Source organism: Bos javanicus, chromosome 19 (assembly GCF_032452875.1).
Source record: "Bos javanicus breed banteng chromosome 19, ARS-OSU_banteng_1.0, whole genome shotgun sequence".
NCBI lineage: Eukaryota > Metazoa > Chordata > Mammalia > Artiodactyla > Bovidae > Bos > Bos javanicus.
In genome coordinates this window covers 29,538,878-29,555,039 of record NC_083886.1, presented here as the reverse complement: position 1 = coordinate 29,555,039, position 16,162 = coordinate 29,538,878, and the positions used below count along the sequence as shown (strand labels likewise).

Sequence of the window (16,162 nt, the reverse complement as noted above, 5' to 3'; positions counted from 1 at the left end):
TTCTTGCTTTTGTTTTTTCCCCTCTCTCCGCCTTTGGCTGTGGTCCGGCAGGTGGACTACAAGGCAGACGAGTGGCTGATGAAGAACATGGACCCCCTGAATGACAACGTGGCCACCCTCCTGCACCAGTCCTCTGACAGATTCGTGGCAGAGCTCTGGAAGGATGGTAAGAATGTGCTCGTGTTTGTCATCGAGCTTGACTGGAATCTTTTACAGTTAAGGCTTATGTACGGTTCTTTTACATAGAGATGTGTGTATATTTTCTTACTTTAAAGCTCTTTAATTTCCCTAGAGCAGGGCTGCCGTTGTGTTGGATTTTACCCACTTTAAGGAAACTTGAGTAACAAGATATCTGCCGTCTTGGTCAGATGCTGTGGGAACATTCTAGTAGCACAGCCATAAGACCTGCACGTTTGTCTCAGGCCACCCTGGTCCCCACACAGTCGTAACCCAGGGGTGTTGGGATGCAGAACCCTGGAAGCCTCTGCATTCTCAGACTATCTGCATATAGGTCAGTTGTCTTTATCGCCACCAGTCCTCAGGTGGCGGTTTCAGTGGCTTTATCGTAGACCAGAGGAGCAAAGCACCTGTGTCCATGTTTGTAGTGGGACCAGCGTTTTCTGAGCTTAGCTGTCTACATGTTTCATCCTGGTTGTTCCCCCCACTTCACTTGGCCTCAGGTCATGAGGACCTTAGCTTCGAGTCTGTCTCTGCCTAGGCCGTGACCCTGACCCCAGGCCTGTCAGCTCACTTCTGCTTTTTCTGTAGCATCTCAAGACCTCGTCACCTAGGTGTCTTTGCACAGGTAGCGAGAAAGAAACCCAGGATGCAGATCAGAGGGCTTAGGGCCATCAGGGCAAAGAGAAAGAAAAGAATGACCTCAGAGACAGTGAGCTGGGGATGATGACCATGTCAAAGACGGTCCAGTCAGGTCACTTAGGTCAGCTCCAGCAAGTGTGGGGGTGGGCACAGCGCATGTGCTCCAGCACGTGTTCTGGAGAGAGACTGTGGCTGTGAGACTGCACAGGCAGGGACTAGGGGAAAGGTGCAGTTTCCAGCAGGTGAAACAAGCTTTTCATCACTGTCCCTCTGGGTGGACATCTGCACGTGGCCGCTGCTGCTCGCTGTTGCTGGCAGTAACTTGCTTCACCAAGGCAGCCTTTTGAGGTCTGAGGAGAGGGCAGGACCCCAAGGTGGCGTCCACAGTGCCATGCAGCAGAGGGACTCTCGGCTCTGTGCTCTGGGAAGTATGAGAGTAGGTCTGAGCTGTGAGTCTAGAGTGGAAAGGGGACCCTGAGATCTGATGGCCACTGGGTCCACAGGGCCAAGAAGACCACACAGGTCAGTGGGAAACATCCCAAGAAGAAGAGGCAAAAATGACTGATGCTGCTTGGCAGGAATGTAGTGTTCAGTCAGGAATGGATTGTTGTGCTGCCCTGGGCAGTGTGGGGCCCCCCAGCTTCGCTCAGGTCTCAGAGCAAAGTGGGTGAGACGTGTGGATGACTGCTGAGTGTCGGTGACCCCTGAGATGATTGTCACATGCAAAATGGAGGGGGGCTGCCTTGTTCCTGGGGTGCTAAGGTCAGATGTCACGAAGGAGGAGGCAGTCTTTCTTGTCCTTGAAAAATAATAATTTGTTGAAAAAACAAAGCCAGTATCTCCTGAGCACGTGCTAAGGGCCTGGCAGTCTCCCAGCATCACTGGTGAGCATTTACATCCTGATCGGGCCTTAACCGCAGAGTGACAAAGTTTACCTGAACTCATATCGGAGTGGGTGGTGGTTTTAGAAGTGATGTTTGTGTGGGCAAAGGGGTTGTTGAGCCAGTGGAAGGAATGATCACAGTGAGGAAGTGGAAAATCCCAGCTCAGGGTAAGAATCCCATTGAGGCTTTAGGGCAGGGCTGGGACCAGCAGGCGGAGCGAATTTTGCAGATGAGAATGGTGACAGAAGAGGCTGGACCACAGAGAAACCCTCTGGCAAGTACCATGGATTTGCCTTCATGAACTGAATGGCATCAGTAGGCTTGTAGGTCAGGGTAGGAACACAGTGTGAACTTGAAGAAGCAAAGCGGGCAGTGGCTTGTCGAATGGATTGGGGTGAAAGACCCCAGAAGCAGGGAGTTCAGAGCAAGGTGACCGAGGACAAAAGCAGTGGGCATGGAAGAGCAAAGCCTAGGAGAAAAGGAACAGAGGAAACTAGTGGTCTACCGTTAAAGTCTCAAAAGTGGGTTTTCTCTCTTCATTTTGAATGAGAAGAGAAGCAGGTGTTTGGGGAATCATGGCAGGAGGTCCTGGGCTTGACCAAAAGCAGTTTGGTGGGAATCACCTGCTGAGTCCCTGACCCGTTCACTCGTCCAGCCTCACACTGGATCATACACAGTCAGGCGGATCCCAGAACCATGAAAGACTTGTTCTGCGCCCGCCCAGGGCTTTCCCAGGACACACTCAGAAGCGGGAGCAGGACAGAGGGGCCTCTGCCTTGGCTTTCTCCTTCCCAGCTCCTCATCAGCCCCACCCTCCCCGTCCAGGTACGGAAGGGCATTTGTCCGCATCAGGTCAGAAGTTGCAGGAATGAGAGATCTGGTGGGGAAGGTGGGAGGGGAGGCTGCAGTTGCCGTGAAGATGTGACGCGTATCCATGTCACAGGTACAGGGAGGACGCTGTCTGGAGAGCCTTTACCTGCCTGTTTATGCTTTCCCGAATGAGCTATAGAGAGGTTTTTCACTTGATGACAGAAACTCTGAAAGGCGTGAGGCCTGCAGGGCCCTCCTGTCCTGCCCGGGCCCTGTCCAGCTGTCCTCAGCTGTTTGCACTACTCTCCCAGGGCCTCACCTTTCCCCACAGGCAGCTCCAGAACACATGGCGCCACTTCGGTCTGAACAGGCCAAGTGGACTCCTACCCCGAGTGTGCCCTGGCTGTGCCAGTGTCTGCTCCAGAGTCATCCTGCGTGTTTGCTGCTCTTAGCAGGAGGTCTTGCCATCCGTCAGCTCAGGTGCAGTCACTTGGTGTAATCCGAGTGACGGGTTCTCGGAGGTGACCCACCGTTGGGCGGGTCGGGGGCGGGGCAAGCAGAGCCGGATGCCAGGCTTCCCCGATTGCGAGGACTGCATGTTTTATGTGTGAGCTCAGCAGCAGGCCCAGGAGTTTGAAAAGGGTTGTAGGGTGGAGAATTCATCTTGTTCACTCTAGATGTAGGGATGTCTTGGGAGAAGAAGAGCTTCTGGGAAAAAAATAGTCCTGGAAAAAAACGTAAAAATAGTTGCATATTTTTATAGCCACGTCAGTACAAAAGCAGAAAATGACAAGTTGACTGAATGTTTGAGGATATGATGGGTGAGTGTAGTTTGCCTGCAAAGATGCAATACCTTGAGTATAAAACACTCGTGTTAAAATAGACTTTGTGTCAGAATTTTCTCCAGGCCAGACCAGGAGAATTCAGATTTATTGGTGGCAGCCCTGCCCTAGAGACTCATAGTGCCCAACTTTTTGCTAAAAGATGTCATGGGATCTCTTAGCAGCTACACTTGATTTCTTACTACTTCTAGGGGCTAACATACAGGGGGAAGAGACCTAAAAATTACATTTTCCTGTAAATGTGCCTCCTGAGATATTTTCATCAGTAACGGTATGATCAATAAGTATCGTCTTAGTTATTATTTGACTGTTACTTTAACATTTTATACAACAGAATTTTGTTTTCCATAATGGTAGTTACTATTTGTATTTGAAGTAAAGTGTATTTCCAAAATCTGAATTGGAAATAAAATTACAGAACAGTGTATTTTTAATAGTAAATGCCACCTTTTTCAGAGTAATCTAACTTACTATTAGTTTTGTCCTGATTTGTTAATAATTTGCAAGACAATATTATAAAAGACAATGCACATGGTATCTTGTTGCTCTTAAATTTCATCCTGCATTTACATGGGGGTAACCATTTGCCTTTGATACATTGTATAATGCTTACACCTGGAGCTGGGAGTGGTTCAGCTGTATTCATTTATTTTGTAAAGAACTTTGTCCAGATGTGCAAATTCTGAAACAGTAATGTTTGCATGGGGTCTGCCCTGGACTAGCTACTTCTGTAGCCCGATTGCAAAATTGACTTGTGATGTCAAATGTCTCTCACACTAACTGAAGTGTTTGTGTATCTGCCCTTCTGTCCTCCTGTTTTTGCTGTTTCTCTGCTTTAGAGATTCAGAATATTCAGAGAGCTTCTTTCTATGACAGTGTTTCTGGTCTTCATGAGCCACCAGGTGAATGGATAAAGCCTGTAGGTCTTCTAGACACAAAGGGTTTCAACCCAGAGGAGGCACTTGCGGGGGGCTGGCAGGGGGGCCGGGAGGGTGGAGGGGTGGTTTCTGGGTTTCTGTTTTTGTTTTGCTCATAGACCTGCATGAACCTTCATTTCATGCTCAGTTTTATTATCCTTAAAGGCAACTGTTTGAGCGCATAAACAATTCAATCGCTACTGCCTACACATCGCTTCTTATTTTATGCGTAGCCCAAAGCACCGCATAGCAAAAGGTCTGTGCCCACCTTTTCCAGTAGTGCCATCTGATACCCAGTCCTCTAAGGGAATTGTTAGGACTTGATGTGCCAAATAATATGTCCCTTGTCTTTGAGTTACCTTTGGATTTTCAACTCTAAGGAACTCCAAGGAGGAATTTTTTTTTTTTCTTTTTCAAGTCATTAACATTTTGTGAACAATTAATTGCATAATTACCTCATGTATGTTGGACTCATCATTATGCCTTTTAATTGGAATTGATGTGCATATCTGGCTACTTGGCATTTTCTTTTGAACTGACCAGGTACTACCTGTCAATACAAGGCTAGATTTATGCACATTGAGACAAAGAGTGGAGTGTTAGAACCTGTACCTTGAACCTGAAGTTGAGTATTAGACATTTGAGCCTAAAGGTTTGAGTCCATAGCCCTGTTTAAAATACAGCCCAACCTATAGATCAACTATACTTTAAAAATAAATGAATAAAGAGAAAGAATACAGCCTAAACATGGCAAAGGCTAATGTAAATGAAGATCATGTAACCTACTTGTTTAGTGAAACTGTCAAGTGAAAATTCGATAAAGTCAAATTCATATTATAAAATTTCCTTCATGATTTTGGAACATAATGCTGAGATCCAAATCCATCTCAAAAGGTTTTAAAAATATGTTGAAACAAACATGCCCATTTTAACCCAAGATTCCTGCTGTCAGTTCTAGATCACCTACCGTGAAAAAAATAGGTTGCAAGTGAGGGTGTGGGAGGGAGGAATAGATGATGCCAAAGATTGCTCCATGAGTTGGGATGACTGCCCACAGGAGACACCTTCACAGTTGGTCATCTTTGGCCTTGGGGGTGGGGGTGGGGGCAGGTGGTACTGATGGAGCTGAGGAAGTGAAGAGGGAGTCAGGAGGCGGTTTGATGCTTGTGGTCTGCCTGGGACTTGTGCTGTGATAAAAGGTCAGCGGTCGAACTTTTGAACTTGCTCCCAAAGCAGACTGCCCTCTTTAAATTCATTCCTCTACCTCTTGGGTTTCTAGTTGTTTAAGAGACTTGTTGCCCACTGTCACTCCCCTGCTCCTGGCACCAAGCAGGCACACCATGAAGTCACAGAGGGAGGGGCTGGGTGGGCGCAACAGCCTCGCCCAGCCTCCCGCCACGGCCTTTCCCTCTCCCACAGCACAGAGGCTCTTTCCTGTGGGGCTGTGATCTTTGGGGTCTGTGGACCAGATCCTTTCCGTACCTGCTGGATTGGGTCCGTGGCTACCCTGGATGACAGCATTCCCACAGAGGGCCAGCTCACCCCTCCTCCACTGCTGGCCTCGTAACTGGAAACATGCCTGGTCCATCTCTCTTGTGAGGTGGCCCCTGGTTGAGTTGCTCCGCTGACCTGAGTATCAGAGTCTCAGTCTCTCCTCCTGATGAGCCTTCCATCCACCATGGCTCCATGTGGTCTTGAAGCTGTGTGTAGTATTTCTACAGCAAAAATGTTCTCAACATCTGCTTATGGAATCAAAGCCCAAGGAGGGGTAACAGGCTTTCAATGAAAACACAGGCATTAGTATTCTCAGTGATTTCTCTGGAGACGATGAGAGGGATCCTAGGGATGAAATCATGATGGCCTTTGATGCGTTGAGGTGGCGGCACCTCTGAATGAGAGGACACGTGCTCACACGGGCCCTGTGCCTCAAAGTACAGTCGGGACATTAGGAAGACGCCACCGGAAGAACATGCAGGCCTTTGAGGTTAAAAATGAGAGATGGGTAAAGAGAGGTTTCCAAAACCATCAAAAAATAAGCACGGGGAGAATGGAACAGAATTCCTGGAGGCAGAATAAGGAGGTCATGCAAGTTTCTGCTGTAAACCAAAGGTCTGTATTTTGTTCCAAATAATTTGAAAGTCTAGACTCCTGGGATAAACTGGTAATGGAGGATGCAATGAATTAGCTAAGCAGTTTCCTAACCCTCAGAGTTGTAGTCGGGGTTTTTAAACTAAAAGGCCTATGATGACAGGGGCTGCTGTCCATGGCTTTGGTCTTGATCCTGTGTCAGGGGACACTTGTGTGCAGTCTGCCCTGATGCTAGTTGACACCTACCACCTCCTTTATGGGGTAGTAAGGACCATCAACAGGAGCAGCCGTGCAGGAGACACTGTGGCGAGGAGAGGGGCTCCCTGTGCCCAGACTGGCTTCTGCAGGGACAGAAAGTACAGATGGGACAGTAAAGGAGACAGATTCAAGGTCAGCTCAACACTGGTGAGGTCAACAAGGTCAACTCAACAACTTGCTTGGGAGAAGCAAGGTTGCATTCTCCTTAAATCACATGCTCCCTGTCAACCTCCAGGCTTCCTGGAATTCTTCTAAATACTCGAGAACATTTAAGAGATTGGTTCTACAACCCAGTTAGGTAACCATTGTAAATTTGTTACTTCTATATAATAGGGGGTACACTGGAGATAGTCTGCTCAGTGTTAAGGTTGTTTCTGGAAATGCACAGTACTTAAATGTTTGTTTCAGAACCCTTTTTTGGGGCCGTGCTGCATGGCATGTGGGATCTTATTTCCCTAACCAGGGATTGAACCCGTGCCCCCTGCAGTGGAATCGTGGACTTTTAATCACTGGACCAGCAGGCAAGTCCCTCAGAATCTTGACTTAGTAATGCTTTCGTGTACCTCACAGTAGAACTGTCTTAGTCGGTGTGAATGAGCGCTGAGGGCCTCTCTCGGGTAGGAGTGTGAGATAGAGTTCCTGCTCATCAAGGCTGGGTGTTAAAGTTAACCTTAAAATAGGTTTCTACTCCCCTTTTTGATTTCCAGCTCTATTAACTAGAGAGAATTTCTGAAGAACTGGCTTAACTGTGTCAAGTGCTATTAGATCACTAGTATTTTGTCCCATGCACAGATTTAAAGAACACAAACATCTGTCTCCTGAGACTGTCTGCTAGAAGAAGAGCCAGTTAAGCATTCTGGCCCCACACGATGCCATTCCTTATGTAAAACTATTGATGGCAGTTTTATGAGATGGGTGATTACAGCTGCACTTTTTTTTTCTCTTAAACTGTGTGTATACCCTTACAGGTCCCAGGTGTGTGGAGCTCATCTCATTTCTGACTGTCCTGAGTTTGTTAATAAATTAAGTGTTGATGTGAAATACTTTGAACTCTTTACAGGCTACCAGGCAACCAAGTAATGAATTGCAGTTCCCACCAGCGCCCTAATCGGCCTTGCCTGGCCCCTCAGACCGAAGAGCAGCAGGAGAAACAAAGCCACTCCACCCTGAAGCCCTGGGCTGGGGCTGTGAGGCGCTTTGAGGTTTCAGTAGCGATATTAGGTCTTAGGAGAAGCAGTGCTGCCCTTCTCATGGAACTGCTAGGATCTTGTCTGCATTTTCCTGATTGCTGCTGTAATTTTCAACAAGAAAATATTTTTTTAAATAGAGGTTTTTCTTCGTCTTGGTTTTTTGAGTTAAACTGTATGAGTATTAGGGCCCTGATTATTTAATGAAGTTCCCACAGTGTTTCTGTTTTACCTACAAGATAATTTTGCTCAGTGGTAGAAACTAACCCCAAGTTTAAGTTTTTCAATTTAAAAAAAACCTGAAAGTCTAAAGCATTAATTTTTTAAAACTGTTGTGTATTTAGCTTGGACTTTTAGAGTTAAATTTGAAAATCAGGTTCTTTTTTTTTTTATTATTAAAAAAAAAACAAAATAGTCCTTCCTTGGAACTGCCTCGTGGGTCCCTGCAGACCAGTACAGCTGAATCCCCAGAGTTCACATGGTGCTTCTTCTCTTACTGTGGGCATGACTCGTTCCTGTGGATCATTTTGTGTTCATTCAGTGGATGTTTGTTTAAACAAATTACTGTGCACCAGGGACCCTACTCAGGCCAACATTGGGTGGTGGGATGGGCAGAAGAAGCTGTCTGAGCTGGTGATCAGAGGGGCCCCGGGACACTGGGGATCAACTCTCAGGATCCCTTGTGTGTTCAGTGCTGGAGAAACGTCCCCAGAAGCTCAGTCCAGTGGAAATATCCATGGAACAGAGTGGAAGGTTTGTCCCAGAGTATGGGGTCTGTGATTGGAAGGTTAGAGGAGGGAGTGGCCTGTTTAGTCTGGAGGCAGGTGGATATTGGAGCCTAAAAAGAGGTGGCGGGAGAGGAATGGAGACCTAAAAGCCATTATGAGTTTGCTGGGACCCCCTGCATGGGGGCAGGGTTCCTTGGCTCCATTGCACAGAGAAACAAACTGAGGCTTGGAGAAGCTGGGTGACTTGACCCAAGATCACACAGCTTGTGGCTGGCAGGAGTTTGTCTGAGTGGAGTTCCTCATCCTTGCACTCTCCCACTGGGGCTACTTGGACCGTGTCCTACAGGCTATAGGAGAAATAGGATTTTAAGTCTAGGAACAAGTAGCTTGTTTAGTTTTAGAAATATCTGTTAATCATGACACTGGAACTAAAGGTATGAGTGGAAAGCACAGTGTGGCTGCAGGGGTGGGAGGATGAAATGGGAGGAAGGAGCCAGGAAGGGTGTCGTCACACAGACCAGGGAAAAGACTCTGGTGGTCTGTCTTGAAGTTCCCATAAATCAGAGGCTGGACATGGGAGGGTTGTTGACGCTGACTCTGGGTTTCTGGCTGGAGTCACCAGTGGCCACGTCTGCCCAGGAGGAGAGACAGGGAGCATCTGCTTCAGTTCAGGACTTTGACCTCAGCTCCCCTCTTCTGACAGCCCCTTCTCCTCCCTCTTCACCAGCTCCTCCTTACTCCGGCTCCTTGGGGCTTGCCTGGCACCCCCATCTCTGTTCATTCACCCTTTAAGGGGCTCATCCAGCCCTGTAACTTTAAACCCTACCTGAAAGTCGGCACCTCCCAAACCTGCCTTCTCTCCCTCAGACCTACTTGCCTAGCAGCAGACGGCAATGTTCCACTGTCCACTCAACATCTCCACCTCAGTGTCTCACGGGTACCCAGACATACATAGAGCTTGGGTCCGTCTCCCCTCCCACAGAACCTCTTTCTCTCATCATCTTTCCCATGGTACCACCAGCCACTTACCCACTCAAGCCCAGATCCCAGGAATTCTTGCCCTGGCCCTCTACCTGATTCTCCATGTCAAGTTCATCCTAAGAGCAAGTCAGTTCTCCCACAAAATTACATCTGGAATCCTCTTCCTCTTTGATCTCCTCCATGATCTCACAAGTTCAGGCTGCCATCATGTCTCTTAGAGCCGAGACTTCGACATGGATCCCTGTCACCTTGCTGATCCCTTCCCAGTCCACCCTCTTACTGTGGGCGTGTCCTCGCCTCCCGGCTCATGAACAAGCATCTTGTTCTTTTCTTTTGATGCATTTCTCACTAGTTATAGTTCTGAAAGCATTTAATTTGTACCGCATTTATTTGCTAACATACGTGTATCAAGCAGGTTATGTGCCAGACATTGTGCTAGGTTAGAGGGAGGTGATACTGAGGAAAAACAGATGTTGAGAGGCTCTTTGTGACCTGGTAGACACGAGAGTATAGGTGTTTGGTGACTGGTGCTGCGTAGTCAGGTATAGGGGTTCAAGGCATAAGTGAGATGCCCAGGAGGAGACTGAGGCTTGAGGAAGGCAGAAGGTCAAGTGCGCTTGTGTCCTGCCTTAGTCTAAAAAGGATTTCAGGTGAGCTGAGTTTGGGCCCCTAGTGAGCATCGTGAGATACAGAAAGAAGCAGCAGTCAGGTCATCAAGGAGCGTGTAGTAGTTAGAGAGGTGGGTAGAGGGCCAGCAAACGGTGGGATTCACAGTTCACAAAGAAGCCAGGTATGGAGACTCTAGAATGCTGCTGTGATGGTCAGCAGGGGTTTTAAATGGACCAGGGTCAAGTGAGATAAGCCCTGGACTGGGGTTGTATAAGGCTGGGAAGGAGGGAGGCCTGGAAGCCAGCTGGCTGCACAGAGAAGAGGAAGGGTGAGGAGTGAGTGGCACATGTGGGGCCCGCCCTAGAGAGAGGCTCGAGGAGACGAAGCAGGAGGTCACACAAGTTCATCGTCCCGGCATGTGCAGGCACCACCCAGCCTTCCCGCGCCTTCCACAGCAGGCCTGCGTGACTTGGGCACACTTCACATGGTGCCAGGTCCCTGCATGCTCTCTGCCCTGGAGAACACATGAAAGAAACGGGACTGACAGGGTCAAAGAGAGCGATAATGAGGCTAGTGCAACTGTTATTTTGATTTTTTTTCAAAATACTATTTCAGTTGAGTGTTTTATTCTTTCATTAGATGCTTTTAAATGAGAGCATATTAGGCACTAAGCATTTGGCCGGCAGCTGGTCCACTTGCCGGGCTCTTGGTGTGAGCCTGTCACTTGAAGCAGTGGGTCTACGTGGACAGTGGACGCTGACGGCTGCTTTCATAAGAGCATCGTGTCTGAGTGGTTTAGCCCTCGTTGAACTCAGCTCAGGCACTGATTCTTTCCAGAACAGCCTTCCAATGTTGCATCCTGGCCCTTTCATGCATGTCCTGGTGCTTTGAAGAGAGAGCTGAAGCTTACTCATCCCTGAAAATCTGAGCTGATTTGCTATAACCTTCCTGCGTTTGTTGGCTTTTCTCATTGGCAATCAAACGACCAATAAGAAATGACTCTGGCCCCTTAATTGGAGCATATTCACTCAGTGGATTTGCTTTGTACAGTCATAAGTTTTAAAGTACAGTTTTTAGAAGCCATTTCGTATTTTGAGATTTACAGTGCCAGTTTGTATTAGCAATGCCAGCCAATGACCTTTCATTTACCAAATAATTGTATATGTAACAGGCAGATGTTATCAGAGACAGTGAGTTCCTGACACTAGCGCAGCGGAAGGCACCTGCTGGTATGTGGTACGAAGCACTACCGTATCCTCCCTGGAAGTGTGTGGCTGTTAGTTCACGGCTTGTGCAGTGTCTAAATATGCTGACTGCCTTACCTCTATGGCATCTCCTATCATCTGTCCCACAAAGCTTGTGCTGCCGCACTTTCACTCTGTCTTTTCTTTCCCTGCTAAAGAGTTAGGTCTGACTTCTTTTCCCTTGTCTCTCTTATTTCCACCAGTGGACCGGATCGTGGGTCTGGATCAGGTCACGGGGATGACGGAGACGGCATTCGGCTCCGCCTATAAAACCAAGAAGGGCATGTTCCGCACTGTCGGGCAGCTCTACAAAGAATCGCTCACCAAGCTGATGGCGACGCTCCGGAACACCAACCCGAACTTCGTGCGCTGCATCATCCCGAATCACGAGAAGCGGGTATGTGTTTCAGAGCAGGTGCTGCCACTGGAGACGGATCTGGGCCAGCTCACAGAGATGAGGCTCTGAAACTGTCGTCTGCTTGATTAGGCTGGGAAACTGGACCCACACCTGGTGCTGGATCAGCTCCGCTGCAATGGCGTCCTGGAAGGGATCCGCATCTGCCGCCAGGGCTTCCCCAACCGGATCGTTTTCCAGGAATTCAGACAGAGGTATTGCTCACCTTGACCTGTGCTTACCTGAATATCCAACAGTGTGATGATGAGGAAAGACTTTTCCTTGTTTCCCGGAGAGTCTCGTTTTCTTTTCACGAAGGAAGAGGGTCATCATCATCATTACCTTTCTGGTTGGTCAGGAACATCTACTGCCTGCTTTGCAGAGGTGCGGGGTGCCGATAACTTCTGTGGGTGCAGCACAGACAGCTCCTGTCCTTGGGGTGCTGAGGCAGTTGTGAGGAAACACTGAGAGCTGAGAACGTACAGTTCACTCATTCAGACAGTTCTACCTGGGATTTAAACTAATGTTTTTTTTAATATATGAATAATGTATATTCCTTTTAGGAAATGTTTTAAACATGTAAAAGGTAATAAGAATTACTCAGGTGTGACTCCTGAAAGTGTTTGGGATGTTTCTGTCTGTCTTCAATGAATGTATCTGTTTGTGTGTGTGTATGTGTGTTTTCATGCAATGCGCGCCCATCAGTGTGTACTTACAGTCATTTTACTAAAGTAGAATAGGAATAGGAGCGATCAGAAAAGGAGAATTAAGAAAAAGACGAGAGAAGATCAAGTGAGGTAGAAATGGATGAAAACATATGATGGGCTGCAGTTATTTTAAGAGTCTGTTAATGTAATTTTGTTAAATAGTCTGGTTTGCCTTTTTTCTCCTGGAAATCAGGTTTCCAAGTATGATAACATTTGTTGTTCCATAAAATAAACAGGACTGTAGGTCAAAGAGTAGCCTTTCCTCCCACTGTTCCAGAGAGAAACCAGTTGAAAATCTGTTCCAGTCCTTACAGGTTTTCAGGAAACCCTTATCATGGCCCCACTGTATGATAAATGGGCTGATAGTGTTTCACTTTTCATTGACAGGGAAAAGGAAACATAGTAACTGGCTTCCAGAAAACTGTTCATGTAGCCAGGATTCATCTTTTAGTACAGCCATTATCTGAGACTGGGACCTCCCTGGTGGTTCAGTGGCTAAGATTCCACGCTCTCAGTGCAGAGGACTCAGGTTCGATCCCAGGTCAGGGAACTAGATCCCATGTACTGCAAGAAAGAGAATCCACATGCCGCAACTAAGACCCAGTGCAGCCAAATAAATATTGAAAACATACATATATATAGTCACTGTCTTTGTACTAACATTTTCTTGGAGAGTAGCCCACACACACTAAATGCATGGGCCTTGAGTGTGCAGGTCAGTGAGTGTGTGTGCTCCCAGCCCAGCACTGTTCTGAGTCACCCCAGTACTTCCTCATGTTCTAGACAGAGGCCTCTGAATGTTGCTCTCACAGCTTTTCCTGTTATCTGGTAAGGGCCTACAAGCTGACAGTGACTGAAAATGCAGAGTCAGATTCTCCTTGCATCTTAAGGATGTGGATATTTTATAGGAAATGAAAAACAAAAACAGAAGGTTTTTTCATCACCGTGTTTTTGATTCTTCTCTGCCACAACTACTTAAATGTGGTCTCTGACCTGGGAATTCACTGCATTTTCACTTTGCCACTTTTAAGAAGTAGAAATTAGATCTGCAGAAAACCTCCGATCATCAGCTGGTCATTTCTTTACTCTTAATTTGACACAATTGCCCATCATATTATTGCCTCTTAGAGAAAGCAGAACTCATCATTAGTAGGTGAACATTTCCACAGATTTTGACAAAAGGCTTTTTGGCTGCTTTTCTTACAGATACGAGATCCTCACTCCAAATGCTATCCCTAAGGGTTTCATGGATGGAAAACAGGCTTGTGAACGAATGGTGAGCTCTTCTGGATTTTTCTGGTTCGAGGACTGTTGATGCAATCTTTCCTATAGCAAAAATAATAAGCAGACACTTTCTCTTTTAGATCCGGGCTTTAGAATTGGACCCAAACTTGTACAGAATTGGACAGAGCAAGATATTTTTCAGAGCTGGAGTCTTGGCACACTTAGAGGAAGAACGAGATTTAAAAATTACCGACATCATTATCTTCTTCCAGGCTGTTTGCAGGGGTTATTTAGCCAGAAAGTGAGTAGAAAATCATAAACTAAATGCTTGAAGTGTGTGCTTGTGCTGAGATGTGTTTTGTACTAGAAATAATACAAAGGCATGTGAGACGTGAGGTCCCTGTCCTCGGGGTCTGAGAGGCAAGTAAGCAGATAACGCATTCTAAATAAGGACATAAACAGTGGGCGGAGAGAGACAGTGCAGGGTCGGGTCCTGCTCAGTCCAGGTCCTCCACAAAGGCTTCTCTGAGCCTTGGTCTGTGAATGAGAGGCATCAACGTGATGACCTCCAGGAGGGAAGAGAAAGAGTACCTTAGAGAGAGGAATGTTTCTCCTGTGACAGATCCAGAAAGAAAAGAGTAACAGAGGAGTGATGAGCATGGCACAGGGAAGGGGGAGTAGAGCCTTGTTCAGACCGACACGGACACACACGTGTATGGAGGTAGTTGGCAGGGGATGTTTGGACCGCATCTGTGAACCAAGTGCCAGGTCCTGTGACACATGCCGAGGTCAGCTGAGCAGGCCAGTGATCCAGCGGAGATGTGATCACATCCCTGACCGCCAGCCCAGCCCTCCTGGATCGTTTGCCTCTAGTGAGTCTCCATGACAACAGCTGTCTAACACAGTTCTCTTATTTGCCATAGACTGGATATGTCCCTCAAATTCCTAGGTTGGAATCTAATCCCCAGAGGGATAGTGTTTATGGCGGGGGGGTGCTTAGGGGTGATTAGTGCATGAAGGTAGGGCCCTCATGAATGGGATTAGTGCCCTTGTGAGTGAGACCCCAGAGAGCTTCCTTGTTCCTCCACCATGTGAGGTGACAGCGAGAAGACAGCTGTTGGTGAGGAAGTGGGTCCTCACACAGGGAATCTGCCAGGACCACGGCTTGGCCTTCGGCCTCCAGAGCTGGGAGAGGTGACTGTCGTTGTTAATCAGCAGGACAAAAACACAAACAGGGTTTCTTGAACCAGTTTTCCCTCCTCTTCTTCAGGGCCTTCGCCAAGAAGCAGCAGCAGCTGAGTGCCCTGAAGGTGCTGCAGCGCAACTGTGCCGCGTACCTGAAGCTGCGGCACTGGCAGTGGTGGCGCGTCTTCACCAAGGTGGGCGCCTGGCTCCCCAGACGGCAGGCGGGGCCAGGGGAGCCCCGGGGGGTAGCGGGGATGCAACATAGGGTGTGCATTGTCCTAGGTGAAACCACTCTTACAAGTCACTCGTCAAGAGGAGGAGCTCCAGGCCAAAGATGAAGAGCTGCTGAAGGTGAAAGAGAAGCAGACGAAGGTGGAAGGGGAGCTGGAGGAGATGGAGAGGAAGCACCAACAGGTACGGCTCACCAGCTCCCACATGGCCCAGAGTGAAGATGCTCGTTCCTGCTGGCAGGAACCACCCAGTGAATTATCAGTAAACAGCGTCTTACTTTATGTGTATTTTCTACTCCTTTCCAAAGCACAGCCGTTTGAACCTAGAGGGAGCAGATGCCCTAGGCCAGGCATTGGGATTTCTATACACAGGAATCAGCTTGACCTCCTGCATGTTTGCCTCGGGCACTCTGACACACAGGGGATCACACTTGCTCTCAGGTGTGTGTTTAACACCTGTGAGACTCCTCCCAGTATTGTCACCTTCTGTGGCTCACGAGGGAAACACAAAAAAGTAAAAGGATGAGATTGTTCAAGGCCCCCACCTGCCTCTTCTCCAGCCACAGTGGTCATGCATCCACATCCCGTTCTTAGGAACTGTGCTTCATGGACAGAGCAGAGACCTGGGAAGTGTTTGTGGTTGAAGTGACAGGGCTAATGTGTTCAGGGCCAAAAACTGTAATAACAGAGGCCAGAATGTATGTGTGTGTGTGTATATAGAGTCACTGTCTTTGTGCTAACTTGATAGCATTTGCATAGTATTTTCCTCCAATTCCTTGGCACTTTTGTGAATTACCTTAATAGTAAGAACAGGAGTTCTTAAAATAGCACGAATTTAATGTGTACTATTCAGGATAACTTGAGACAACAAAAACAACCCATAATGTTTTCGTTCAGCTTATTTTGCTTGCGCTGAAGACATATTTTGAAAGTGTGGTCCGTGATATATATGTTTAACCCTGGGTTTCTTTGGTGACGTGCCCTGACCACTGCAGTCCCTCCAGTGACCGTCCCTCGTGCTAACCAGCCAGTCACAGCAGTGGGCACTTTGTTGT

The 16,162-nt window shown here is 47.6% G+C and overlaps 1 protein-coding gene and 1 long non-coding RNA gene across 7 annotated transcripts in view; one reads left to right on the top strand and one right to left on the bottom strand.

The window, feature by feature from the left end:
- The window catches only part of MYH10 (myosin heavy chain 10), a 121,941-nt gene that overhangs the window by 81,094 nt on the left and 24,685 nt on the right, over positions 1-16,162 (top strand). For 4 of the 6 annotated variants that reach the window (XM_061390996.1, XM_061390995.1, XM_061390994.1 and 1 more), the window contains 8 exons: positions 52-166; positions 4,195-4,257; positions 11,571-11,764; positions 11,855-11,976; positions 13,675-13,744; positions 13,833-13,993; positions 14,963-15,071; positions 15,160-15,291. In XM_061390996.1, the coding sequence (XP_061246980.1) occupies positions 52-166; positions 4,195-4,257; positions 11,571-11,764; positions 11,855-11,976; positions 13,675-13,744; positions 13,833-13,993; positions 14,963-15,071; positions 15,160-15,291 (966 nt within the window). The remainder of the gene's footprint in view (positions 1-51; positions 167-4,194; positions 4,258-11,570; positions 11,765-11,854; positions 11,977-13,674; positions 13,745-13,832; positions 13,994-14,962; positions 15,072-15,159; positions 15,292-16,162) is intronic. The other 2 variants (XM_061390999.1, XM_061390998.1) reach the window with 1 other exon arrangement.
- On the bottom strand, positions 161-6,762 carry LOC133232064 (uncharacterized). The gene is made up of 3 exons (XR_009731294.1): positions 5,240-6,762; positions 2,833-3,238; positions 161-2,172 (listed from the first exon to the last, which is right to left on the bottom strand). It is a non-coding gene; the product is annotated as an uncharacterized LOC133232064 (long non-coding RNA).